Genomic DNA, 27964 nt, shown 5'->3' with positions numbered 1-27964 from the left:
AACCTTGTTCATGGAAGCTTTATTTCTGTACGCCTTGTTTCCTACTTAGCTTTGTTCCGATGAGTCTTGTCCCTGAATCTTTGTTCCTGTGTGTCTTGTTTCTGAATCTTGTTCCTGAAAGCCTGGCTCTTGCTATGGCCAACCCCTGCTCCTGGTTTCTGGTACAGTTTGACCCTGCTCCTGGCTCCTGTTACAGTCTAACCTTGCTCTTGACTCTTGCTACAGTCTAACCCTGCTCCTGGCTATTGCTACAGTCAAACCTTACTCTTGGCTCCTGTTACAGTCTAGCTCTGTTCCTGGCTCCTGCTACAGCAAGCTCTGTTCCTGCCTTGTCTTTAATCTCGCTTCTGTTTGTTCTTGCTGCCTAGCTCCAGTCTTGCCCTGTTTCTCCCTGCTCCAGCCCTGATATGTCTGCCGTACCTTGTCTTGTTCTGCTTTGCTCTTTCTCGTGTCTGGATACAGTTCTTGAACTGCCTAGCCGTGCCTTGTCTGAATTCAGTTCTAGCCTTGTTTCTGTCTGGGTTCAGTTCTAGTCCTGTTGTCTTACTCTTCTTGCCACCTCTCTGCTTTGTCCAGTTGTGCCTAGCCTTGCCTTGTCCAGATCCAGTTCTTGCCTTATCTTTCTCTTGCCTTTTCTGCACCCAGTTTTAACCTAGTTCCGTGTCTTGCCTTATTCTACCTTCCCTTGGTCTTCCTGGGTTCTGGACCCAGTTTTAATCTAGTTCCAAGTCTTGCCTTGTTCTGCCGGAGTTTCAGTTCTAGCCTCTTTGCCTTGCTTTCCTTGCCTTGTCTGGATCCGGTCTTTGTTTGTTATACCTTGTTATCCAGAGGACTTGTCTGTTGCAGCCCTTACTGTGGTCCAAGGGCTCACTATTCCTGAATCCATGATAGATTCCAAAGGCCCCCTGTGGCTATGACAGCTACTGGCATTTCTCTTTGTCTGATTTACACTGAGGGGAATTAATATCCTAAAATGTTTACAGTGTCAGGTTTACACACAGTTACTATTGAAATAACACCTCAAGGGAGCAGAATTGAACACTCAGCAAAAACAGAGATGCTGCAGACATATCCAAATGTAATGAGAACTGTGATCAATTTAATTTGATTTAGATCAGATATTGGGATACCTCCATGAACTTGTCAGAAGAAAAGTATGCAAGAGATCAACAGTTTACAGTGGAGAAACAAAACAATTCTGTGTAGCCAGACTTATTACATATCAGCGATGATTATTTTTAAAAAGCAAAGCCAAAGCTTAGGCATCCTAGTCCTGTTCCAGAAAAGTTCTGGCAAAGTCAAGGTTGCAAGCCAAGCCAGAAAATACGAATGAGCTAATTCAAATGATTAGTGCATACTTCCACAGAAAACAGATGCAACTCCAAAAGCTAATAACAGACTTTTGCAGTTAAGGCATGAGTCAGAATCAAAACTCCTGCTGCTTAGATTACTCATGGACCACTAGAATGGAAAGCTGGGAATATGAGACAAAATATTCATAATTTTTGTGCTCCGAAACACACTAAACAAAGATAATGTCACATCCAAAATGCTGATGTGTTAAAAGGTAAACACTCTGGAATACTAATGTTCAGCAGTAAACAAAGCCAACTTTGAGAGACTGATGCAGAGAGTTTCTGGATGCATGACAAATTTCTACTGATTCAGAATGAGCCTATAAGAAACTTGAGTAAAGACACGCATAGGCTCCAACAGGTCCTTAAGGGTGTAAATATAGGCTGAACTGTTGTTTCCAGGACACGAGGTAACAGTCATGTGTATCAGTGCTAGTATTCTAGAATCTTAGCATGCAAATGGTGTGCTTACCACTACTCCCTTAATTCCATAAACGGTGCATGCAATTGCATGCATATTTATAGGATAGCGCCACTTACTGTATGCGCATAACTTACTTAGTTGGCTCTGTCAGTAATTGGCCTTAACAATTATTAATGGGCACTAATTTACAATTATGCACATGAGTTACTCCCCTATTCTATAAACTGTGCATGTAAATTGTATAGCACGTAACTGTAAAAGGGGGCATTCATATAAAAGGGTCATAGGTGGGTCAAGGGCACTCCAACTATTCTCGTACGGGCTTTCTAGAATACTTTCATTTGTGCATGCATCTAACATAGTAATATAGTAAATGACGGCAGATAAAGACCTGTACGGTCCATCCAGTCTGCCCAACAAGATAAACTCATTTTACATGGCATGTGATACTTATATGTATACCCGAGTTTGATTTGTCCTTGCCTTTCTCAGGGCACAGACTGTAGAAGTCTGCCCAGTACTATCACATTTAGGCACATCATTGCTGACTTATGCAAGTATTCGATAATGGCTTTGGTACCTAAATTTGCCATTATAGAATTCTAGCTTAAGTTCAAATTTCTGGCACTCAAATCTGGGTGTCCTTTATAGGATTGCTCCCTAAGGTCATAGAATTAGGGGGAAACAGTACATTATCAATACCAAACAAAGCAGATGAAAAATCATCATATAACTATCCTAATTACTAAATACCAAGTTAAAAAACAAACAAACAAAAAACCCTCCCTCGCTTCCAAAGGTGTGCTAGCGTATTTAGTGCGCATTAATACTAGAGACACCCATAGGAATATATGGGTATCTCTGGCGTTAGTGCATGCTAATTTTTTGCACACGCTAAAAATGCCAGTGTGCCTACAGCATGGCTTAGTAAACAGGGACCTAAATACAGAATAAGAAACATCAGAAAACACACAACTACCAAGAAAATAAAAGCTGGGCCCACATAGTATAAATCAAAATTAACAGCCTCAACCCTTTAGAACCAAAAATGGAGACCATATAATATCAAACTGAGCTAGTTGCCCTCCTTATTGCTCAGGTGATGTTTTGTTTTGTTTTTTGGTAGCAACAGAATTCCCAGCTTTCTACATTCAGTCATATCAAGGTGGCAAACTTCATTTTCCCAATGTCTCACTAAAACAGCTTTTGTAGCTAGCAAAAGACGCTAAAGTAATTGTTTTGATCTCTCCAAGGCATTGTCCTGTATTCTTGCCCCCAGCAAAAGCATGACATTGCTAAGGGTATGTTTAGCCCAGAAATCTTAACATAGGAAAAGAGCATTTCTGCTCAAAACACTCACCATATGTGAAACGAAAGCCAACTATTCCATATTTGTGTCAACACAGACTACTCTTTCTTCAAGCGTCACTATAAAACTTTTAAACATGCTTCCCCTTCCTATTTGCCTATCTCTGTGGGTTATGTTAAAACCAGGTCAGTCACAAACAAGACTGAGGTCATCAAAGACTAGATTGTGGAGGAACATCTTGGTTTGCTGCTACTTACAGTAGAGGAGTGTGGTAGCCGTGTTAGTCCACTTTTAAGGTTATCAATAGAAATCAAACAAAATAAAACATGGAAAAGAAAATAAGATGATACCTTTTTTATTAAGTTATGTCCAATAAAAAAGGTATCATCTTATTTTCTTTTCCATGTTTTATTTTGTTTGATTTCTATTGATAACCTGCTACTTACAGAAACTTTGATTCGTTGCAGCTGATGACTCTCTGCTCAATGACTTGTGTCCTCCAGGTTACAAGATTCTTCACCAGTCGCGGTGTGGGAAAAGAGGAAGCGGTATTGCTATTTATTTATTTGTAACACTTATACCCCATGCTTTCCCACTTATTAGCAGGTTCGTGCTATCATTTATAGGTCATTTTTTAACGATGCACTGGTCTCTCATTACAATTTTCCTGGTCTAGAAATTCTGGCTTGCAGAATTGCTGATGATAGCTTACTAGCTTCTCTTTGCTTAGCACTTTTCTATTGTCCGCCAGGTAGTTGACTGCCTCTGGAAGGTTGTTTTACAGAGTTTGTCTCTGATGTCGGTACTAGATTTTCTAATGTCCTGTTGATGGGTGATATCAATCTGCATTTAGAAAATATCAGTAATTTATAGACAAGGAGCCTATTTGATTTTCTAGCTTCTTGGCAGTTTGTGCATACTGTGTCAGCTTCTTCTTATATTGGAGGTCACCTTTTGGACCTACTAGCATATCGGTGGGGGGGGGGGGGGGGGGCAAATGTTGGTATTTTCTATTTAAGTAACCCAGGTTGGTCACATGTACCCTGGGTCTGACCATGCAAAACTCAAGTTTACTTTTTTTTAGTGAAGAGAACCTGGCAAAGCTGTGCCAGCTAAACATTTCTTCTTTTTTGTAAGTCCAGGGGCAAAATAGATTTTGTTGCTTCTGGGATCAGTGTATTCAATAGTCCGCTGCTCCCATTGCCAATGATTGCAGATTTTTTAGTTCAGTGGAATGAATTCTGTGAATGTATTCTGGATGTCTCAGTCCCCCTTAAAATTAAGCCTCAACTTACTCTCAGAGTGTCTCCTTGGTTTAACCAATCCCTTATCTCTCTCAAGAGATACTGTAGAAAGCTTGAAAGGATGTGGTCCAAAAATAGATCTGATGTTAATAGACTGCTTTGGAGAAGAGCTGTTAGGGATTCCAAAGTTAAAATTCGGGAAGGTAAGTTGAGGTATTTCGCTGAACAGATTGGGGGCATTAAATATCCACAAATATCAGTTGGTGCACAGAGTTCTTCCCACCAAAGAGGTCACAGTTACGAATGTGATTACGCCTACAGCGCAACAGCTTGCTTCTCACTTTGAGCTGAAAATAGCAACTATTAGGAGGGAAGTTCTCCAGTCCCCTGGCAGCAGTGCCGCTCTACCAGTGTCACAGGCTGATGATTGGGCTGGTATCCCTGCTGATAGACTTTGGCCTTCTTTTCAGTTACCCTCCTCTGATACAGTAAAATTCTTCCTTTCAAAGTATTCCCCATCCCATTGTATCCTTGATGCCTGTCCATATAATCTTCTGAAGAATGCCCTTAGCTTATTCATTGAGCTTTTCAGGAAACTTATATCCTTGTTTACTCAAGGCCTCTTCCCAGCTGAGAGGGGTTCTATAATTTTAACACCTATTCTTAAAACTTCCTCAGGCCCATTGAGTGATGGTTGCTTCCATCCACTTATTGGTCAAGATGATGGAAGGAATTGAAGCAGCCCAGTTCTCTATCTTTCCAGCTTTCATCTCCTGCACATGTCCCATTCTGACTTCAGGCCATGTTATAGTACTGAGACTGTTTTAACCACGTTAGTATCTACCTTCAGGGAGGAAATTTGCTTAGGTAACAATGCCCTGGTTATGTAATTTGACATGTCAACTGCCTTTGATTTGGTGGATCATGATCTTTTGTTAAATTTACTAGACCAATTTGGGCTTTGTGAGAAAGTATTGTCCTAGTTTCAGAGCTTCCTGAAGTCTAGGTCTTACAAAGTAAAAATATCGGGCGTGTTATCATTACCTTGGTCTCCAAACAGTGGTGTGCCACAAGACTCACCCCTATCTCCAATATTATTTAATGTCATGATGGCTCTGCTAAGGGGGAGACTTGGATCCCATCCTTTTATCTACATGGATGATGTTACTATTTGCATCCCTTTTTGAGGTGACATCCAGGGAATTCTATATAGTATTAAAACTGGCCTTGATTTAATGGAATCCTGGGCCTCTGAATTCAGGTTAAAATTAAATCAGGAGAAGACAATTTTTTTTAGTAACTAATCTGTTTGACCATGATCCCTGCAGCAATTTAAGGATTGCCAGTATTTCTTATCCTTTGGAGTCCACTCTAAAACTTTTAGGGGTTGTTCTTCATCGGAACTTAACCTTTGAATCTCAGGTGTCCTCGGTGGTTACTAAATCTTTTAAATTACTTTAGAAGATGAAGTGATTAGGCCTTTTTTTCAATTGATATTTTCAGATTACTTGTCCAATCTCTTGTTTTGACCCAATTTCATTACTGTAATTCTACCTTTGCAGGGTGTAAAGAATGTATCTTAAGGAAACTGCAAACTGCCCAGAATACTGCGGCTAAACTTGTCATGAATGTACCTTGCCTTGAGAGGGCTACTCCTTTGCTAATACATATGCATTGGCTTCCCATTAGGGTCAGGATTGTATTCAAACTCTGTGCTCTCATATTTCAGATTTTGTATGGTATTGCCCCTGACTATATGTTGCTCCTGGTTACTTTGCCTTCTCGTAATTCAATTTTTGGTGCAAGAGGCTACCTGCGTCTTCATTTTCCTACCTGTAAGAATATAAATCTATATATTCAGCTACATTTTCATACCAAGGTACTAAATGGTGGAAGACCTGTCTCTAACACATGCTCCAAGGTTCTCAAACCCAGTTGCTCCCAATGGATAAAAGCAGAGTTATCCATACCTGGAGGTAAAGCTGGATTACCTCTTATAGATAGCAGCTCAGTAATTTTAGGATCCCCCCCCAAACCCTTCACCAAAAACCTCCATGCTTCCCTGAGAAGGCCCAAGAGTACACTATTTCTAACATGCCTTGAAAGCAAAGACCTCTCCGCATGTAATAAAGATATCAATGTAAATGGGGCGAAATAAGCTGATTCAAACACCAGAGGCGTAAAATAACTAGAGGAGTAGAGTCAATCTCTAACGTGACGCAGGAGACATGCAATATTATAAAGTCTCATATTGGAAAGGCCCAAACCACCTTGTGACCAATTATCTATCAAGTGACAGATACGCAGTCTCGCCTTCTTCCTAGCCCAACAAAACTGTGAGGCCAGCTGATTAAAACACTATAAGTCTCTCTGCACTAGCCACAGTGGCAAGGTCTGAAGCAGATACAACCATCTGGGAAAAATTACCATCCATAAAGGGCAAATGCATCCTATCAAAGGCAAGGGCAGCGCCTGCCACGTGTCCAATTGCTGTTCGGTGTTAAGCAATATCTGGGTTACATTAAGACGATACAAATCTGTTACTTCCGAGGTAAGTAGGATACCCAGATATTTGAAGGATCCATCCACCCAGCGCAGAGGAAACGCCCCTAGCCAGGAGTTCTTAAGTCCTAAATGGCTAGCCAGGGCTTCTGATTTTTCCAAATTTAGCTGAAACCCCCGCAAAGTCTCCAAATTCCCAAAAGGATTCTAAAAGGGCCTCCAGCGAAGACGGTGGGTTGGTGAGAACCACCAAGAAATTGTCAGTGAATGCTGCCAATTTAAAGCTTTCCCCACCGATATCTACCCCTTTTATATCCACATTGGCATGAATGTTTCGTACAAGGGGGTCTAAATAGAGGACAAAAATCAGCGGCAACAGTGGGCACCCCTGCCTAGTCCCACATCTAATCAAAAAATCTTTCGAGATTCGACCATTTACCATTACCGTTGCCCGAGGCGACATGTACAAACCATCCTGCAAAACCATATGATTCTAAAGTGGCGAACAAAAACTCCCAACGAACGTGATCAAAAGCCTTCTCGGCATCAAAACTCACCATTAAGGAAGGCTGCTGATGTAGTTTCACAAACTCCAAGGAGGTTAATATACGTCTAAGATTTTTTAGCTATAGCACGATTCTTAACAAATCCCCACTTGTGATTCATGAATAAGAGAGGGCAACAGCCGACTCAACCGATTTGCCAAGATCTTTGCAAAACGTTTCACCCCATAATTCAAAAGGGAAATCGGTCGATACGATGCTGGCAAAGTTGGGTCTCAACCCAGCTTGGGCAGGACCACAACCTGTGCTACATTCAAATAATTTGGCAATGATCCCTCAGTCACCCACGTATTAAAAACATTTGTTAAAGGTTCGATAATTGCTTCCCCCTTCCCCAACGGACTGCCACTGATCACTCCATAGACCTCATCAGGGTGAATAGTAGTATTCAAGATTTCTGTTTCTGATGGAGCAATGCTAGGAAGTTCCAGGCCCTCCAAATTAAGACGACTCGGAAGGTCGTCTGACTCCCAAGGAGTATATAAAGTCTGATAAAAAGATTTGAAAGTGTCACAAATGGCCTCATCCGAGTGCACCATTCCCCCTGAGGAGCCCCTAAGGGAGACAATATCCCTATCCTTAGTCCCAAAACATTCATCAACCCCAAGCACACTTCTCACATCCGAACAAAATCCCAACTCCTGAACCCCAGGACCCATATAGCTCCCCTCCCCACCCCTTCTCCCTCCTTTCCACCCCAAATCTTATGTTCCCTAATGGAAAAAGTCACGTTTTTGACGCCCCCTCCAAAACTCCCTATACCTCAACTTTAAACATATCCCTTGCATAACCACCCTCCCTCCTTTATGCCCCAAAAGGAGTCACTAAATTCCCATCTCTATGACAATGTGCCACTTAAAGAACAGTATACAACAGCAGTAAACCAAATTGTTAACAAAAAAAAAAAAAAAAGGAAAATTCCAATGCTCAAGTACTGCTACACTCCTTATTCCCAAGAAGCTCCATGTCTGTTGCTTGGTTATTGTCACTGACTAATTGTAATTGCTAGGTAGAGGAGAGCACATGTCAGCTCCATAAGCAGTCCTGTATTACAATCTGAAAGACAATTCGATCCTCACATCTCCACCAGTAGCGCCCAGACCTCCTGCACTCACGGAACGAGTATCCAAAGTTCCCTCTCAGATCTCTGCTGGACCCAAAAGGCGCAGATAGTTCTTTGCCTCATCCACAGAAACATATGCCTTGGTGACTGATTGATGGGTAATCCTCAGTTTAGCCGGGTAAAGCAAAGCAAATTTGATCTTACGAGCAAACAGTTGTGAGCAAACAGGAGAAATGTTTTTCCACTGCGCCACCACCGACGCCGAGTAATCCTGAAAGCACAGGATTTTTTGATTATCATATCGAAGCTCTTTTACTCCGTGCAATGCAGTATCAGTGATTTGTGAAAAAAGTTGAGGAGGCGGCAGATTACCACCCAGGGCCTGGAAGCCGAATGTTGTTTCGGGCCCACCCGGTGTGCCCGCTCAATTTGCAGAGGACCCACCGAGGGTGCCAGCGCTTGTGTTAGCCAAGTTTCCAAAAAGGTACGAATGTCTCGATCGCCCAATGATTCAGGCAGGCCCACAAAACGTAAATTGTTTCTCCTGGACCGATTTTCCAGGTCCTCTATTTTTTCCTAATATGAAGCAACCATTTTTTGTATGCGGGCCTGCGCCTCCTCCACTGTTGCCATCTGATCCTCCAGTTCACCGGTTCGTTGTTGGTATGCTGGCCGAATTTCTCCATGTTGCTCTGAAGCTGTTCCAACTTAGAATCTATCGGGCTCAATCTCTTGTCCAAAATGACCTCTATGGCTGTTACCTCGGCAGCGATCTCTGCTGCCCACGCTGAGCCGACCAGGGAACTCGTAGGGCTTGCGGGCACCGCCATTTTGTCCTCGTGTGTCCTGCTGCGGTCTTTATCTTTTCGCAGCGATTTTGCAGCCATGTCTCATTGCAGCTCCCCAGCACTGCGCACGAACCTTCCAGTGCTCTCAGCTCCTCTCGACTATGCACAATTTCGGAAGTTAGACTGCCAGAGTAGCGGGAATTCCGAAGGGGTGGCAGGAGCAGAACCGCTAGCAACTGCTCCCATTCATAGCATCACGTGACCTACCTGTCCAAGCCTTTTTATTGAAAAACATAACCTTTAAAACAGTGCTTCCTAAGTCTGGTCCTGGAGTACCCCTGTATCAGTCAGGTTTTCAGGATATCCACAATGAATATGCATGAAAGATTTGTATATAATAGAAGCAGTGTATGCAAATCAAGATCATGCATATTGTGGGAAACAGTGCTTTAAAACATTACAACACTGGAGAAAACAGGGTCACAATACGCACAGGTCAAAACTCCTACGAAGGTGTCATGTCACAGAATAATATAAAGTAGACTGATATCCAAAATGCACCATGCATGACATATAGGTACAGTGAGGAGATAAAAAAAGGCCCACTGTTTTTAAAGAACAGCGTCACTATACTGAATTAAAGCAATCAAGGTGCTAACTACCCACAGTTGAACAATGCTTTCTTTGACATGAAATCTGCAGCAGCAGATTTAATACAAATCAGAGAAAGCATATAATTAAGCTGAGACATCTAGCATACCTGGGTTTTAAAACAGGTTTGGTAAGCTGATCTGACAGATTAGAGACAGGATGATGGACCAAATAGGCTTTTGTCCTGATGAGACATGGCACATCTTATCTTCTTTGACAACTGAATCAATCATTTCTACGTGTATGATGTGCTTATGGAGAGACCTGGCAGCTCCTGCTGTATTCTAACAAAAATCTATTGCTGATACTATAAAGTTTGATTTTATTTTAAATTACAACAGCAACAGTCAAATTACAGATGTCATCCTTGTACCCACCCATCCCCAACAGCATCCATACAGCAGATAAATCCAGTAAACAGAGCAGAGAAAAATAAAACAAGACTGGGGCTGTGGTCCTTAGGCCCCAGACTACTAGTACTACTTATCATTTCTATAGCGCTACTAGATGTACGCAGCGCTGTACACTTGAACATGAAGAGACAGCCCCTGCTCGACAGAGCTTACAATCTAAGTAGGACAGACAAACAGGACAAACAAGAGATAAGGGAATATTAAAGTGAGGATGATAAAATAAGGGTTCTGAACAAGTGAATAAGGGTTAGGCTACATACCAATACCAGATATACTCAGCCCTCCCCACAGACTATAACGTTTTAACGTGTCCTGCGAAAGAGTTTGACAACTTGTACTGTGACTTTAATTATCACCTCTTGCATCTCAGGATAATGAATTTGGTGGAACTTTCTATCTTGCTTGGAATGAGACATTTATTTGCCAGGTAAACATGTGTAAGCAGGTCAACCTCTTACTCTCAGTATAAATGGACAATTTTTACTATTATTAGCAAAAGAAACAACAAAATACAAGAATTAGTAAGTACCCACTATAAGAAAGGAAAGTACAGAGAGCAACCTCATCCTTACCTTAAACTCCTGTTGTTTGGACATAATGACTGGCATGTGTTTAACCAGAAGAGGATGCTTCTGTTTTTTAATTTGATTTCCGTCATCTTCTACGCAAAACCAACCCAGCTGGTTCTCCTCCTCTGTGGTGGTATCACAGAAAATCAAACAAGGAATTAGAAGTGCTTTGCTCTGATACTCATTGACATGTATTTGAATGCACATCTGGTGAACAGTCTGTGCTTTAGGTCTCCTAAATCATAATAAATTTATGGCAAAAATATTTACTTCCACAGCGTGATCTTGTATTTACTAACTATGGGGTCAGTTCTATAAAGGTCATCCATAAACTGCCAGATTCTATATATCGCACCTTAATTTCTATGCAGAAATCAAAGCATATTTTATAATAACGTGCGTAACTTAATTGGTTAACTAATTAATCAGCACTATCAACTGGATGTTAAACAAGCAATTATAAGAATTAACTGGCATTAATATTTAAGCACAGAACTCGCTACACGTATTCTGTAATGTGGTGCACGTAAATTCTAAGTCGCATAGTTCAAAGGAAGCATGGCCATGGGCGTATCTAAAATCTACGTACGTTGTTACAGAATACACCCACTCTGTGCCTAATTTAGGCATCAGCATTTGCGCCAAGTAAAATGTGGCATAAATGGCCGCAACTAAATTTGGTCACGTGGAGAGGCGCTCGGTGCAATTCTATATACTGCGGGGAAATTTAAGTCTATTCTATAAAATGTAGTTGTACTTTAGGGAATACGCCTAGGCATATTTTTTTTTTTACATGTGGAATTTTCAGGCCATATATAAAATCTAGCCCATAATGACAATTATGCATTTGACTGTCACTATAAAATTTTAGGGGGGTCCTTTTACTAAGCCAAAAGTGGCCTGCAGTAGTGTAGTCGCATGTATTGGTCCAGTTTTTACTGCATCTACAAAAAATGTCGGGCCTGTGGTAAAAATAAAACCAGCGCATGCCCAAAACTGGCCTGAGCCCTTAACGCCACCTATTGATCTAGCAGTAAAGGCTCACGTGCGGTGAGCGGTTGGTGCGTGCCAAGTGCCGATTTCTGCAGTAACTGGCACGCGTAGAAGCAAATAAATAAATATTTCATCCCATAGGCGCCGACTCGAAGGGGGGAGGGGGAGGGGGCCTGGAATTCGGAGAGGCTGAGGGAGGATGAGGGAGGGGGACAGGTGAGGGGGGAGAGGGAGGGGGACAAGGAGAGGGGGGAATGCACCAACTGTAAAAAAAAAAAATTCAGCACCCCCAATCATTTTGAAAAGTTGGCTCCTATGATTCATCCAGCCGTTATGGGTGTGCGCCTTAGTAAACAGGGCTCTAAGTAATCACAAGAACAAAATATTAGAAAACCAATAGACTGCATTATAGCTCATTTAGTTATGTTTCAACAGATGAGAGATCTGAATGAAACCAAATATTTATTTTTATTATTTTGACTTATAAAACCACTTGCCCCTGAAACATTTTCAAAACAGAAAAATCAATTTGTGTATCTAAAATATAAACCTCTACAGAAGAGATGACCTGGAACGAGAAGATGGAACCTGTATCCACACGGGGGTTATCTACAGACCTCTGGCACAAACAGAGAAGCTAGACAAGGATCTGATAGAAGATATCCAAAAGATTGGTATGAAAGGGGAGGTGCTACTGTTGGGAGATTTCAACTTGTCTGATGTGGATTGGAACGTCCCGTCTGCGGAATCAGAAAGAAGTAGGGAGACTGTGGACGCTTGTCAAAGTGCCTTGCTCAGACAAATGCTGACGGAATCCACAAGGGAAGGGTCGACGCTGGATCTAGTGTTCACGAATGGAGGGTGTTTACAAGATTCGGGTGGTAGAACTAGAGGACATGAATTGAGGTTAGAGGGGGGCAGACTCAGGAGTAATGTCAGGAAGTACTTTTTCACGGAAAGGGTGGTAGATACGTGGAATGCCCTCCCGCGGGAGGTGGTGTAGATGAAAACGGTAATGGAATTCAAATATGAGTGGGATAAACACAAAGGAATCCTGTTTAGAAAGAATAGATCTACAGAATCTTAGCGGAGATTGGGTGGCAACGCCAGTAATTGGAGAGTAAAACCAATGCTGGGTGGACTTCTACAATCTGCGCCCTGATCGTGGTTGAACAGGTATGGATGTGCTGGAGTGTAAATTTTAAGGGGCTTCGACGTTAGCTTCAGAACTTTTCGTACAGGAACAGTGCTGGACATACTTTTACGGTCTGTGCCCTGAGAAAGAAAGGGACAAACCAAACTCAGGTATACATTTAAAGTAGCACATACCATGTAAAATGAGTTTATCTTGTCGGGCAGACTGGATGGACCGTTCAGGTCTTAATCTACCGTCATGTACTATGATTCCATATGCTCCAATGAAAGGAGAGTTTAAATTTACTTCCATTTAATTTCAATTTACTCCATCTTAACATCAGGCTTCCCAAGGCTTAGGGGAAATGATTTCTTAACACCTCCAAGTGTGAAGCAATTGCTTTCTCATGGCCCCACACTCCACTACCCCTTGCTCCATCTTCGACAGTAGTCCTATTCCTCTTCGAGAGACTGTCAAGATTCTTGGTGTCATGTTTGGCTCACATTTAACCTTTAAGCCATAAACTGACTCTGTTCTTCATTCCTTCTTTTTCGCCCTTCACCACATCCGTCCATTATGCTCTCTTCTTGACCAGTCTTAAGTGCACATTCTCTTCCTCTCCATGGTCATTTCTCAAGTGTACAGTGCTGCGTACATCTAGTAGGGCTATAGAAATGATAAGTAGTAGAGGTAGTAGTCATAGACTACTGTAATTCTCTGTACGCTGGTCTTCCTCTGTTATCCATAAATGTCTTCAGCTTGTTCAATCCACCACCATTAAATTACTCCATTTTGCACGACGTTTCGACCACCTCACCCCCCCCCCTCCATTCCAAGCCCTGACTTCCAAGTCTCTGCTCGTATTAAGTTCAAACTTCTTTGCCTTGTCTAAGTCCAATCTTCCCACCACCCCAGCCTATCTCTCCTCTTTTCTCACTCTTTATGTTCCCTCCCATTCCCTTTGATCTGCCTCTGGCAATCTTCTTACAATTCCCTCCCCCTTCTTTTGCCTCTCGATTTCTCGTGAGACCAGTTTCAGTTTTCTAGGATCCTTCCTTTGGAACTCCCTGTCACCTTGCTTCTGTTTAGAACCCTCCTACCCCAAATTCAAGACTTTACACAAGACCCACCTATTTACTGAATCCTTTGGCTCATCCACATGGAGGGGAAGGAAGAGGGGAAGGCTATGCGGGGAGGGGTGGCTGTTAAAATGTTGGGTTACATGGTGAATGTGTGTGTGTGGGGGGGGGGGGGGGGGGCGTTGACCAGCCAGATTTAAGCCTGCTCTTCCACTGCCTAGATTGGATGACTATGATAGGGGTCATGGAACCATTTTAACCTGGCATTAGCAGATACAAGAGTGACTGAATTGCTCCTACCATGTAACCCCTAAACACTAGGGATATCTTCAGGTAGGCTTGGGTGGTCTATGAGAGGGTGGGGGCTTCAGGAAGAAAATTTAGTTTTGATTGCCCAGTCCTTTTAAGATGCTCTCTGGCAGTATATATAGTGCAGCTTGCCAAGTTGCTCACAAGTTGCACCATTTATGTACTATGGATGTGACTAACCTGCAGTACTGGAATCTGGCAGTAAACTAAGGTGCAATAAAAGCCCAACTTTTACCATACCTTAATATCTACTCCTTGAGGGCCTTGTTTAGTAAGACCCAATAGTGATTTTAGCGTGTACTAAAATTTGCACGCGCTAAACACTAGAGTCACTCATATGTTCCTATAGGCAACTTAGCGTTTAGTATGTGCTAATCATTAGCATGCACTAAAAATGCTAAGGTGCCCTTAGTGCTGCTTAGCAAACAGGGCCCTAAGTCTTTAGTCAAGGACTAGACTTCTTTGGATAGTGACCTCTCTCTGAGTTTCCTGATGAACACTAGAAATTTTAAGAACGGGGATACTGTAAGCAAATTTATCTCTTACATACCTACTGTGGATACCCTGAAAACCTGACTGGCCAGGTGCGTCCTAAGGAGTGGGTTGAGAACCCCTAATCTAAAATCTTCTAACCACTAACAAACTTGCCCCTTGTGTGCAGACTTCTCACAACATTGTTGATTGGTTGAAGTGACAGAAGTACATACTGCAGTTTTATTGAAAAAAAATCAAAGGTGTTTACTAAAAATGAGTACAATTATAAAAAATATATATATTTTAGCAGTAGTTTTTGCAGAACTCAGCTACCTTATTGGGAAGGGGTAGGGAGAGGAAATTGGAATGGGAGGGGTTAGGGCAGTAACCTAGGGTTAGAAAGGGGAGGAAGAGAGGTAAACTGGGAAAAAGAGATAGGATATAAAAAAAGAAACTGAGCAGACTGGGGGTTGCAGAAATGAAGAGAAACTTGAGCATGGTGCGCTTGGGTCGAAGGATCCTAAAGTTTGTATCATTTACTCTCTGAGATGAGGCTGTACTGGCCCCAGGAGGAATAAGCAAAAGGCAGCCAAATTAAGAAAAAAACCCTTATATACCACTTCTGCAATGCACTGCACACTCCCACTTGTCTATAATATTTCTGAAATATAGGATGAATTATTTCAGCTAAATCCTGCTTTTCAGCTTTAATTCCCACCCTTCAGCTTTACATGCACAATATATTGTACTGCCATTTTAATGCCTGCTAGGAGCGTAATAATGGTTTAAATTCAACTACAATTTATGTTTCACCTAGCATGACACAATCTGCACTTACCAAGGGCAAGTTTTGCCATCTGCAGATTACTGATCCATGACTGCTTGGTAGCAGGGTTACAGGTGTTAAAAACTGCAGTGAGGAAAGTCGGCCGTCCAGACCTACCAGGAATGTGAAAAATGAAAAGAAAAAAAAAGAAGTTTTAGGAAAATGCTGGACGTGAGAGCAGCTTGCATAAGGTGTAAGAAACATAACACGTGATATATGATAAAACATAACTCTTCATCCTTGAAGGGATGCAAAATTCAAATCTCAATCCAAGGCACAATAAGAACACTGCCTATGAGATCAAGATGGAGGATCTATTGTGAAAGTAGCACTGGCATCCCCGAGGAAAAGGTTTTGAAACAGGAATTTCTGTAGGACATTTGGAACTTACAGTGAAAGAGCATCAGAGTTGGAACTTCAGGTAAGTCTGCTCCTGTTTCTTTCTTATCCTCCAGTGCTTTTTGTTTGCTATTGTTGTCACACTCATGAAGTCGAAAAGTTGAAAGACTGTTTATATTTAAAGACTATCAGGAGAATATTTCAACTCCATAACTTAGTGGATCCTAGCAGTATATGATGCCTACTGAAAAACTATTTGTTTATTGCATTTGTTTCAATTAAAATTTCACTTTGGGTTACTGCACTAGGGAAAATTAAGGGCTCCATGTATAGATAGCATTTTATGATGTACAGAGCTCTCAAGTGAGCAGCATTGGCGGCCTGACTCACTGAAGTTTATGCTTGGCTGCAGGTGCAGCCTATACTGAACTCTCTACTGGGCCCGTTTATCAAGAAATATTGTTTCATAGATTTTTCTTTAGGCACCCTATATACTGGCTTTTTTTTTAAATTATTTTTGGGATTGACTTTTTGTATTGTGTATAACAGTTGTCTCTCCCTTGGGATTCTAGTTAGTAGTTATGAGATCAGCAGAGCATAAACTCTGAGTAGAGCAGTGAGCAACTATGGGAAACAGTGATGCACAAGAGAAAAGGACAACTGTTCAATGAACTCATGTGAACTACCTGATAGACAGTACCATGAAGATGCCAAGCTATAGTTGCACACTGTAAGATCCACCCATTGGAGCTCCCCTGTTTTGCTGCCTTCACCATTGCCAGTGAGAGGAGAAGATGTGCTAGGAGCAATTTTTACAGCCACACTTCTTGCACAGCCTTGATATGGCGCTGTGTAGAGCACACGCTCAGAAAAAAAAAAGATTTAAAAAGAAACTGTTACAAACTTGTCAAGCTTCCCGGGGAATTGCAGTTGGATTCTGCAGCGATCTGCTGCCCGGATTTCATCTTCTTTTTTCAAAATAAGCTTCTGTAAACCACAAGTCCAGTCTTGAGCCACCGCCTGATTTAAATTCTGTAATAAGAACAAACGCCAGTGCTCAGGTGGTAACGACTGATGCTATGGTAACATACAAAGGAAAGGCTAGTCCTGTTCATCCTAACCCACAGGAGGTAACTCTATAACTGGGTGCTATAAATAGGCACCAGAGGGCATCTGGTAGGAGCCTATTCTGTAAAGGAATGCAAGCATCTACTTTCTTTTAACAGCAACGTAAGAGCAAAATTATGTGTCTATAATTTAGGCACAAGCATTTACTCCATCTTTAGAGCTGGAATAAGTGCCGATACCTAAATGCTGGAAATATGTGCCTAACTTATAGTATTCTATAAATTACCCATTTAAATGTGAGTCTTGCCCCACTGTAGAATAATGCTTAGGAGCCCTGGTGTTACTTTCATGGGTAAATGAAAACTTATGCACACAAAGGGCTTGTAAATGCAGCTACCCAGTTATAAAATTACCCTTTCTGTGGTTCTTTTACAAAGCAACGGTAAAAAGTGGCCTGCAGTAGTGTGAGTGTGTCTTTTAAACGTGCGCCGGGCCCTTTTTTATCTTGACTGGGAAAAAGGCTATTTTTTTAATGGGTCTGCCCTAATATTAAAACTAGTGCACGCCTATTTATGGCCTGAGCCCTTACTGCCACCCATTGACCTAGCAGTTATGGGCTCAGGTCATAAATAGGCGTGCACTAGTTTTAATAGTAATGTCAGTTGCAAGCAAGGTGGTTTGTGGGAAGATGGGGGAGTTGTGGCGGGTTAGTTTTGGGGGGCGGGGCAGTTGAGCAAAAGGTTCATTGCTTTTGTCATATATTATCTGGATGCTACTGTCATCAATTTTCATATTTTGATTGTATACTGCCTTGCTACTTTTGACTGAAAGGTGGTAAAACAAATTAAAACAAATAACCTCAGTCCAATGAGGCCTATTTTCAAACTCAATGTTTCTTTTTACTGGGTTTTCCCCAAATGCAAAATTCATTCCATTCTTCTATGCTACAGAACCTGGAACTCTTTCTCCCACAGAAATGCATTGGGTCATTTTTTTTTTTTTTTGGGGGGGGGGGGGTATTATTTAGCTCATTTGGCTCAAATCTTTTTACCGGTTTTTCCCTCATGCCAAGCTTCATCCCATTCTGTTTTCAGAGAGTTACTTTGCCCGCAGACAGATGGAGAAAGAAACAAACATTCTTGGCCCCTTTTGTATAATTCATTCCAAGAACAACTACTTCCATTGGGTTGGAAATCTGCGACATAATGAAACCAAAGACCGTAATGGACATATTCAAACTCTTCCTCTTCCCCCCTAAACTCCACCAAAGTATTCATCATACCTGAACCTTATTCTACCATAATATCACCTTGTATTTGTTCATACCGGAACTGGCAAACGCCGTTACGGTACTATGTAAGCCACATTGAGCCTGCTAATAAGTGGGAAAATGTGGGATACAAATGTAACAAATAAATAAATAAATAAAAATTGATAAACACAACAGTTCAACAAAATAATAAACATACACAAACTTTAACAAAATTCCACAAACTAACTAGAACAAAAATTATCTTTCTAAAAAATCCCCACTATAAACTCAATCCAGACTGATTACCCTAAAAACATGCTTAAAGCGTGAACGCGCCTTAGTAAAAAAAACCCTGTGAATAAAGATACCCACCCCAACATCCAAATCCAGCAATGATCAAATTATACATAAGGGAAAGACTGTCTAAAAGAAAAATACTTAACTTTTTCCAAAACTGGAAAAAAAAATGTTCACAGCACAAATCCTCTGGCAACAGTTTCCATAGCATTGGAGCTGTCACCGAGAAAATCCTACCTCTGATACATTTCAACTTCACAACCTTCAGTGGTGGAAGAGAAAAAGAACTTCACTGACACAGATCTCAATAAACATGGAGGTACACAATGGTTTAAGTTTTCCTGCAAATAAATTGGTCCCTGACCAAGTCTGATCTTAAAAAACTTTTTTTTAAAACTTTTACTAAGGCACACTGATGGATTTAGCACACGCTAATTGCTAAGATGCCCATTATGGGCTAGATTCTATATATGGCACCTAAAAAATCCGTAAAGGAAGAAAAATGCGCCTAGGCGTATTCTGTAAAGTACGCCTACATTTTATAGAATAGGCTTAACTTTCCACGTGGTACACAAAATATGCAGAGTGGCTTTGCACGCGACTAAATTTGGTTGCGTCCATTTACACCAAGTTTTACTTGGTATAAATCCAAATGCCTAAATTAGGCACAGATCGGGTGCATTCTATAATAATGTGCATAGACTGTAGAAACACCCATGCCCCGGCCTATGGCCACGCTCCCTTTTCAGCTATGTGACTTAAAATTCAGGAGTACCCCCTTATAGAATACACCTAGCGAGTTGTGTGCGTAAATTTCAATTAATGCCAATTAGTGCTGATAATTGATTAACATCCAATAACAGTGCCGATTAGATAGTTAACCAATTAATTTATGAGCATTGATATAGAATGTGCTTCAATATCTGCATGGAAATTGAGGCACCATATAATGAATTCCAGGGTATATTCCTATGGGCGTTTTATCATTTAGCGTGCATTAAATCCATTAGTGCCCTTTAGTAAAAGTACCCCAAAGTCAAATTTTTATAATTTTTTTAGGAAACAACACCATTGTACAAGATTTCATATACTGGCTGGTATATAAAGATGGTGCCAAAGAGTAATAGTTACTTATCAAAAGGGTAAAAATATATAACTAGTAGTATATCAGGGTACAGTGTTAGCATAGCTGGGTTTATAAAAGGTTTGGACATGTTCTTGGAGGAAAAGTCCACAAAAGGTTATTAACCAGGTAGACTTTAGGGAAAGCCCTGGGCATAAGCAGTATGGAATCTATCTACTCTATGGGATTCTGTCAAGCACCTGTGCCCTGGTTTGGCTGCTGTTGGAAATGGCATACTGGGTTTGAAGGACCTTTGACCTGACCCACTGTGTCCATTCTTATGGTTTTATTGGTGCAACAAGTAAAAAGTCTGTAGATATTTTATCATGGGTATTTTAGGGGCAATTTTATTTAGTAATTTTTGAACATATGTGGTCTCTGACTGATTCACTCTTTGACATGATGCTGTACACTTTGCCAGCAAGTGTAGCTGCAAATCACAGGTGAAGTATGCAGGTTAATGAAATAAATGAATTTATGCATGTATTATGAACTTTTATGCACAAATATGTATACCTGCTCAATCCATGCCTGCATTCTAGGCACACTCTTCACCACTTATACAAATATTTCATAAAACAGGTGCATACTTGCCCTCTTAAACCATGAGTCCTGTTATGAAAATCACGCTCTTTCTACCAATTCTCAAGGGAAGGAAGCCCAAAAAATAAAATATAAATCTGCAGTTGTTTCCCTAAGGACACTTTTTCTACCCAAAATTAAATGTACTGTTGCCTATTCCACACCTCAGGACAGCTCCATGAAAAAGCAGGTGCTGTAGAGATATGGACCAACAAGTGCAACTTTACTTTCATATGGCTTAGGGGTAATTTAATAAAGCATTTTTTGCATGTAAAACAAGGAAAATAGCTATTATGCAACTGCACAGGTGAATACACACATACAAGTGCCAATAATAAAACATGTACTTTTAGATTGCTCATTTGTAGGTGCTCCCAAAGATGGCATTTGGGTGAAGCTGGGAGACTCTTGTGAAGTATGTGCATACATTATAAAGCACAAGCGTGCACAAAGAAGACAAGCATGTAGTTGCACCTACCTTAGGGGCGTTTTTTCCTAAAGTGATGCCGTGCGGCAACCCAGAACTACTGCTAGCCCAATGCAGGTGCCGGTGGTAGTTCCACCCCCAACACAAGCAATTTCTGACACTACAGAAAATCAGATCTGATTTCCTAGTGCAGGGTTTACCTGGCGGTAATCAGGCCCTACCACATGCTGCCCAGTTACCGCCGGGTTAATGCGGGAGCCCTTACCACTACCTCAATGGGTAGTGGTAAGTGCTCCCCCTGAAATGGCCGCGCGGCAAGTGTGAACTTACTGCACGGCCATATCTTTTATTGGTCTTATCACCTGCTGAGGTAAAAGAGGACCTGGAGCATGGCAAAAAACAGCTGCCACTGCCAGCACAGGGCCCCTTCCCAGCCCCTTAATCCTCTCAAAATACGAATGAGGGGAGGAGACCCCCCTTCCACCTCCGGATTGGGCATCCTCGGGTTATTTAAATGTGGCCCCGACTGCCGGTCACTCACCGGCCCCTGCAGGCAACCTCCGGCCAGTCAGACCCCCCCCCCCCCCCGGCCAGTGCCACGGCTGCAGCGCTCTCCAGAACCAGGACTCCAGGGCGATCGGACCGGGCTGCAGCACCCGCAGGCTGCACAGAGCACCGAGCCGGCTGGACATGGGACACGTCACGCGCCCTGCCCACTCCCAGGACAACCCTGCCCCCCAGGGGTGTGGCCACAATGGCTACTGTGACGTCAGCCTGTGCTACGGAGCCTAGCACACCAACTCCGAAGAAGTCACGAACACAGGCAGCAAGACCCATAGAACGTTGGAGGTGAGAATTATTATATAGGATATAGATGTCTATATTGCCATTACAAATAGGCATGTCTTTGGAACTTTTTATAGGCCCACTTTTATGAAATTACCTCCTAGGGACCTGGGGCAACCTTTACAAACTGTGTCCCCATACTATCTCTACATTGTGCCACTGCTCCAGGGAGGCTTGTGTGTAATTCTGTCTGCTTTATATCAATAGTAATTAGGACAAACTAAGTTCTGCTAAGTCTATGCTAATTTCTAGTGACCCAGGTATGAAATAAGTACCTATATATAATATGAAAAACACTTTGATTGCAATCACATCAAACCATATCCCCTCTCCCTTTCTGAATGGCTAGTTGAAATTTTGTGCCTGATGCATTTGCCCTGTCCTAGTAATGAGAGAGAGAGAGAGAGAGAGAGAGAGAGAAAATCTTAGCAATAAGCTACAAGCAGGAAAAACAGTGCCAAGATCTAGGAAAGCTGACTTTTGAAGAATTTAACGTATCACTTCTTGAAGTTGAACAGTTACTAAGAACTGAGCTCAGGACATTATAAATTCATTCACACTGAATACTGAAACATTTTGACGCAACCTGTTTGATAAGCAGAGTTTGTTATTGTCATTAGTTCTCATTACCCGCCTATTTTCCCTTTCTGTATTACAGATCTGGATTCTGAAGTGGATACAGTTGCTTACTTGATAGTTTCCTTTAAGATTTCCAACTAATTGTGTGATTTGATTGACTATATTCAAGTCGTGTACCAGATTCTGCAAATCATGATAGAGCTGCCCGGGTCCCATGTAAAATTTATCTGAAATACATAAAGACAGCACAGATATAGCAAACACATGTGCAGAATATTTGAATGTCTAAATATGTGCATATGCATTTACATATGAACATAAGCTACTAATTTTTATGTATGTGCATAAACAATTAACACGTACATACGAACTCCACCTGTGTTCTGTCGGCCTCAATTATTGCAAAGTACATACTATCATGCAAAGTGAGTACTTTTATACTGGTTGTTTTTTTTTTATAAGAGGCCTTATACGTGCAAAAATGACTTTACAAAATTACCCCCAAAACAACAACAGGCTTTGTACTTGTAGAGTTTTAAAGTCACTACAATAAAAAACATTAGAACTGGAGCATAATTTTTTTTAGAGAAATATAGTCAAGTGAGTAAAAGGTCACTGTTCACCCTTTAGGGCTCTTTTTAGCAAATTACATCAAAAAGTGGCCTTAGAGTGGAGGAGTAGCCTAGTGGTTAGTGCAGTGGACTTTGATCCTGGGGAACTGAGTTCAATTCCCTCTGCAGCTCCTTGTGACTCTGGGCAAGTCACTTAACCCTCCATTGCCCCTGGTACAAAATAAGTGCCTGAATATATGTAAACTGCTTTGAATGTAATTGCAAAAACCTCAGAAAGGCGGTATATCAAGTCCCATTTCCCTTTCCCTTATAAGTACATAAGTACATAAGTAGTGCCATACTGGGAAAGACCAAAGGTCCATCTAGCCCAGCATCCTGTCACCGACAGTGGCCAATCCAGGTCAAGGGCACCTGGCACGCTCCCCAAACGGGTCTTTCCCACTGGCTAAGGCCATTTTTAATAAAATGGCTGATATTCTATTTTTTGTATTAATGGTCATGCACTAAAATCTTCAGAGTAGGTATGGACCATTGAGGTCACACCAAAAATCTTAAATAAAATAAGAAAAAGTCATGTTCGTAACTTTAATGAAATCAAAGTACAATGAGTCATGATAAAATCAAAATGACCACCAGAGGATACCGTAATGGAACCCAATAACCCGACACAGATCCGTGTTCTGGTACACAAGTGCCCATTTAAGGGGTACCTGAACCCAAAGACCCAACACAGATCCATGTTTTGGCACACAAATGCCTGCTTCATTTTCATTTTATCGTGACTCTTTGTACTTTGATTTTATCAAAGTTACAAACATTTGACTTTTATTATTTTATTAAAGATATTTGGTGTGTGACCTCTTGTGACAAAACTGGGGGTTTCCAAGCCTGAAAACTGTATTATTTTATGAAGTGTATTTCTCCTAATTGGCCAGCAGATGGTGCCTGTTTTGAGTTTTAAAGCTGTTGCAGAAAAAGATTTTTCTCTTCTCCAGTTTCAGCTTATGGAAAGGCAATCTGCAGTACCATTGGGCAGCTACTTTCAAAGTTAATGCCCTGGGGTCTGATTGGCCCTGGATTTCAAATCTAGACTGAAAGTACTGGATTTTCCCCAGTCTCAGCCAGGGAATGGAGAAAGCTCTCTTTATTGAGGCCCTTTGAGTAGTTATATTTTATAACCTGTGAGCAGCTACATTTCCTGAACTCCCCAGGTACTATCCAAGTAGTAAACAAATGCTTAGATAGTTTTATAATTGATCCATATTCAGTTACCTGCTATTGTGTTTGTTGATTTCACATTTTTCTATTCACTGTTCAAGTTCTATGACAATAAACATTATTAGTTTACTGACTCTGTTGTCCTGGACTAAGAATTATGGTTTGTGCTTTTGGGTCTGTGGGTGCTTTCTGGGAACTGTGGAACTCCTGGAGTGTGGCCCCAGTGTCCTAGAAATCACTGGGGTATAACCTGAGAGTGGGAGACTAGCCCAAAGGCAAGCGGGAACCAGTCGGTAGGTGGATGGTGCTAGTATAGAGCACAAGCCTAACAGTGCAGGCGAGGATGGGCAGTACTGGGCAGACCCTTAAGGTGGCCGCAGGGTAACCCCAGGCGGTTGGTAGGCATTTCACAACACTTCTAGTCCCTCTTTTTTGTAGAAATCCATTGGTCCATCCCTACTCTGAAGATTTTTCTGTGCTTTTCAGCATAGGGTTCTGGTCTCCGCTCACTCTCCAACCATTACACGCACACATTTTGGAATTACCTGAGCATGTTCTGTGGTACTCCATTTTTAGCTGCATTAAGTGCACATTAATGCCTAACAAGGTTTTGTAAAAGGTACCTTTAGTTAGAATCCTAGATTTAGGAATATGATCTGTTGAAACTAGGTAGTAGGAATTGCAGGTAAATAATTTTCCTAAATAAAACCAAAATGTGGACAATTATATTTAGGATGCATGGCTTTGTTTGAAAATGGGTGTCTAAAGAGGACATTTCAGAAGCATCTACAAATGTAAATAGTGTTTTAGGAACTTCACAAGTTAAATATCTCAAGTTTTTGAACAATGTTTTAATTCACAGTACAAAAAAAAATAATTTATCTTTCAACTGCCTTTCAATGAAAATGCGCCAGGCAAGGTTACAATTATAAAACAGTAAAACAAAACCAGAATAAAAGAATAAAATGTAATTAATAAAACAAAATATAATAGTCTAGATTTATTGAAGCATGCTACCCAATTAGCACATGCTTACACAATTAGCAGGTGCTGTTAGTGAATATTATAGGTCCTCTTGCATAGAACGGGACCTACTGTATTAAAAAAAAAAATCTGCCCTATTTTGCATAGGATGCCAAGGTAGGAATTGGGTTGTCCAGGTAGGAACTGGGATGTCTAAGTCAGGATGTTCACAATTATATAAGTATTTTTGAAGAGGCTCTGCTGAACATGGAATCTTTTGTAAAATACATGTATTTGCTGGCATGTAAGACAGGTGCATGGACTTCACAAACCCATGAGGGGCATAATTGAACGGGGCACCAAAGTTTTCCTGAGGATGTCCTCGCAGAACGTCCTGGCAAAGGGGCGGGGAAACCCATATTATCGAAACAAGATGGGCATCCATCTTTAATTTCGATAATACGGTCGGGGACGCCCAAATCTCAACATTTAGGTCGACCTTAGAGATGGTCATCCCTGGTTTTCGGCGATAATGGAAACCGAGGATGCCCATCTCAGAAACGACCAAATGCAAGCCATTTGGTCGTGGGAGGAGCCAGCATTCGTAGTCCACTGGTCCCCCTCACATGCCAGGACACCAACCGGGCATCGTAGGGGGCACTGCAGTGGACTTCAGAAATTGCTCCCAGGTGCATAGCTCCCTTACCTTGAGTGCTGAGCCCCCCCCCAAAAAAACCCACTCCCCACAATTGTACAACACTACCATTTTTTTTTTTTGCTACTGAGGGATGCAAAGTTGCCCCCTCAATCACTAGTGGAGATGCCAGGTGGATTGGAACGTCCTGTCGGCAGAATCGGAAAGAAGTGGGGAGATTGTGGACGCTCGTTAAAGTGCCATGCTCAGAGAAATGGTGATTGAACCCAAAAAGGAAGAGTCGAAACTTGATCTACTGCTCACAAATGGAGGAAGTGTTTACAATATCTGGGTGGGTGCCCACCTATGTAATAGTGATCATCACACAATATGGTTTGATATAAGGGCAAAGGCAGAGAGCGGACTCACAAAACTCAAAGAACTAGATTTCAGACATACTGCTTTTGGTAAAATGGGGGAATACTGAAGGCGTGGGTAGGCATAGGTGAAATGGAAAATCAGTGGTAAAACCTGAAAGCTGCTATAAACATGGCAACTGATCTTTATGCAAGGAAAGTAAACAAAAAGAAGAGAATCAGAAAGCCTATATGGTTTTCCAAACAGGTGGCTGAAAAAATAAGAGCAAAAGAGGCTTTTTTTCAAAAAATCCAGAAGAACACAACCAACGGATCACGGAAAAGATTATTGGATTAAATTGAAAGAAGCGAAGACAAAAATACAGCTAGCAAACGCGAAGGCTGAAAGAAAAAATGGCTAAAGATGTTAAGAGAGTTGACCAGATTTTTTCAGATATACTGGGGAAAGGAGAAAAGATAGAAATGGAATTGAAAGAATGAAAGATACTGAGAATAGCCATGTGGAGAGTGATGAGGATAAAGTGAATGTGCTAAACAATTACTTCTCTTCAGTGTTCACGGAAGAAAATCCTAGAGAAGGACCATGGTCGGCTGCTGAGGGAATATCTGAGAAGGAAGTGGATATTGTGCCGTTCATGGAGGAAAGCATTTATAAGCAGCTTGAAATTTGAAGGTGGACAAAACTATGGGGCCGGATGGGATATATCCCAGGATACTGAGGAAGCTCAGAGAAGTCCTGGTGGGACCTCAAAGATTTATTTAATAGATCTTTAGAAAACAGGAGAGGTTCCACGGTACTAGAGAAGATTGGATGTGGTCCCTCTTCACAAAAGCGGACACAGAAGAAGTGAGAAACTGCACGCTGGTAAGTCTCACGTTAGTGGTAGGAAAAATAATGGAATTGCTGCTGAAAGGATAGTTAACTTTCTAGAAGCCAACAGGTTACAGGATCTGAGGCAACATGGCTTTACCAAAGGAAAATCCTACCAAATGAATCTTATTGACTTCTTTGACTGGGTGACCAAAGAACAGGATGAAGGATGTGCGCTAGATGTAATGTCGTGCAGATAGTGTATGCTGTTAGTTTATGTTTGGATTATCATAATTTGTTTTATTTAGGATTGCCAGAGAAGGTTGTTCACCAGCTTCAGACAGTTTAGAACGTGGCTGTTAGAGTTTTGGATAAGGTGAGGTGGGGTTGGGTGGGTTCTTTGCACCATGTCATCTCAATGTTGTGTCACTTACATTCATTGTAGGTTGTGCTGCAGATTCCGTTTAAAGTGCTGATGATGGCTTTTAAGATTTTGGCAAGTCCGGGTCCGGGTCTAGGTTATTTATTACAAACATTGTACCAAGGTGGTACTCTATTTGTGATCCCTGAGTTAAGAGTTGCCCGATTGGCCATGAGCTGGTTGAGGTCTTTCTCGGTTGAAGTTCCTGAATTATGGAATGCACTCCTCTGGGAACTGTGTACAATTCAAGAGTTACTGCAGTTTCATCAATATTTGAAAACAGATTTATTTAGACTTGCAAGTGACTGGCTGTGTTGCTGGTTATGCGAACATCTTGGGTTGTTCCTCTGATGTACCTTGCAGTGTTTTGTCTGTTGCATATTTTTTTATTGCAGCTCACCCTGATTTTATTGTAAGGACAGGCTAAATACTAAAATAAATAAATATTCACTAATACATAGTAACACACATTAATGTGTATCACAGCTACTTATATAACCCCCTTAAGGAGGATAAGGCTATAAAATAAGCACTAAAATTTACGTGTCAATTATACGCATCAATGTTTAGACAAAGAACTTAAGAATAGCCATACTGTGTCAGACCAATGGTCCATCTAGCCCAGTATCCTGCTTCCAACATTGGCCAATCCAGGCCATACGTACCTGGCAGAAACGTAATTAGTAGCAATATTCCATGGTACCAATCCCAGGCTATGGATTTTTCCTCCAATGTGTATCTTGGGAAAACCGGCACAC

At 41.4% G+C, this 27964-nt stretch overlaps 1 protein-coding gene across 1 annotated transcript in view; it reads right to left on the bottom strand.

The window, feature by feature from the left end:
• ARHGEF10 (Rho guanine nucleotide exchange factor 10) overlaps positions 1-27964 on the bottom strand; it is a 205784-nt gene that overhangs the window by 89727 nt on the left and 88093 nt on the right. The window contains exons 16-19 of the mRNA XM_030198941.1: positions 22322-22437; positions 16941-17068; positions 15710-15810; positions 10885-11006 (exon numbers count right to left, since the gene is read on the bottom strand). Coding sequence (XP_030054801.1) covers positions 10885-11006; positions 15710-15810; positions 16941-17068; positions 22322-22437 — 467 coding nt within the window. The remainder of the gene's footprint in view (positions 1-10884; positions 11007-15709; positions 15811-16940; positions 17069-22321; positions 22438-27964) is intronic.

This window comes from Microcaecilia unicolor, chromosome 3 (genome assembly GCF_901765095.1).
Source record: "Microcaecilia unicolor chromosome 3, aMicUni1.1, whole genome shotgun sequence".
NCBI lineage: Eukaryota > Metazoa > Chordata > Amphibia > Gymnophiona > Siphonopidae > Microcaecilia > Microcaecilia unicolor.
Note: the sequence above shows the minus strand (reverse complement) of the source record. Positions and strands in the feature narration are given on the sequence as shown.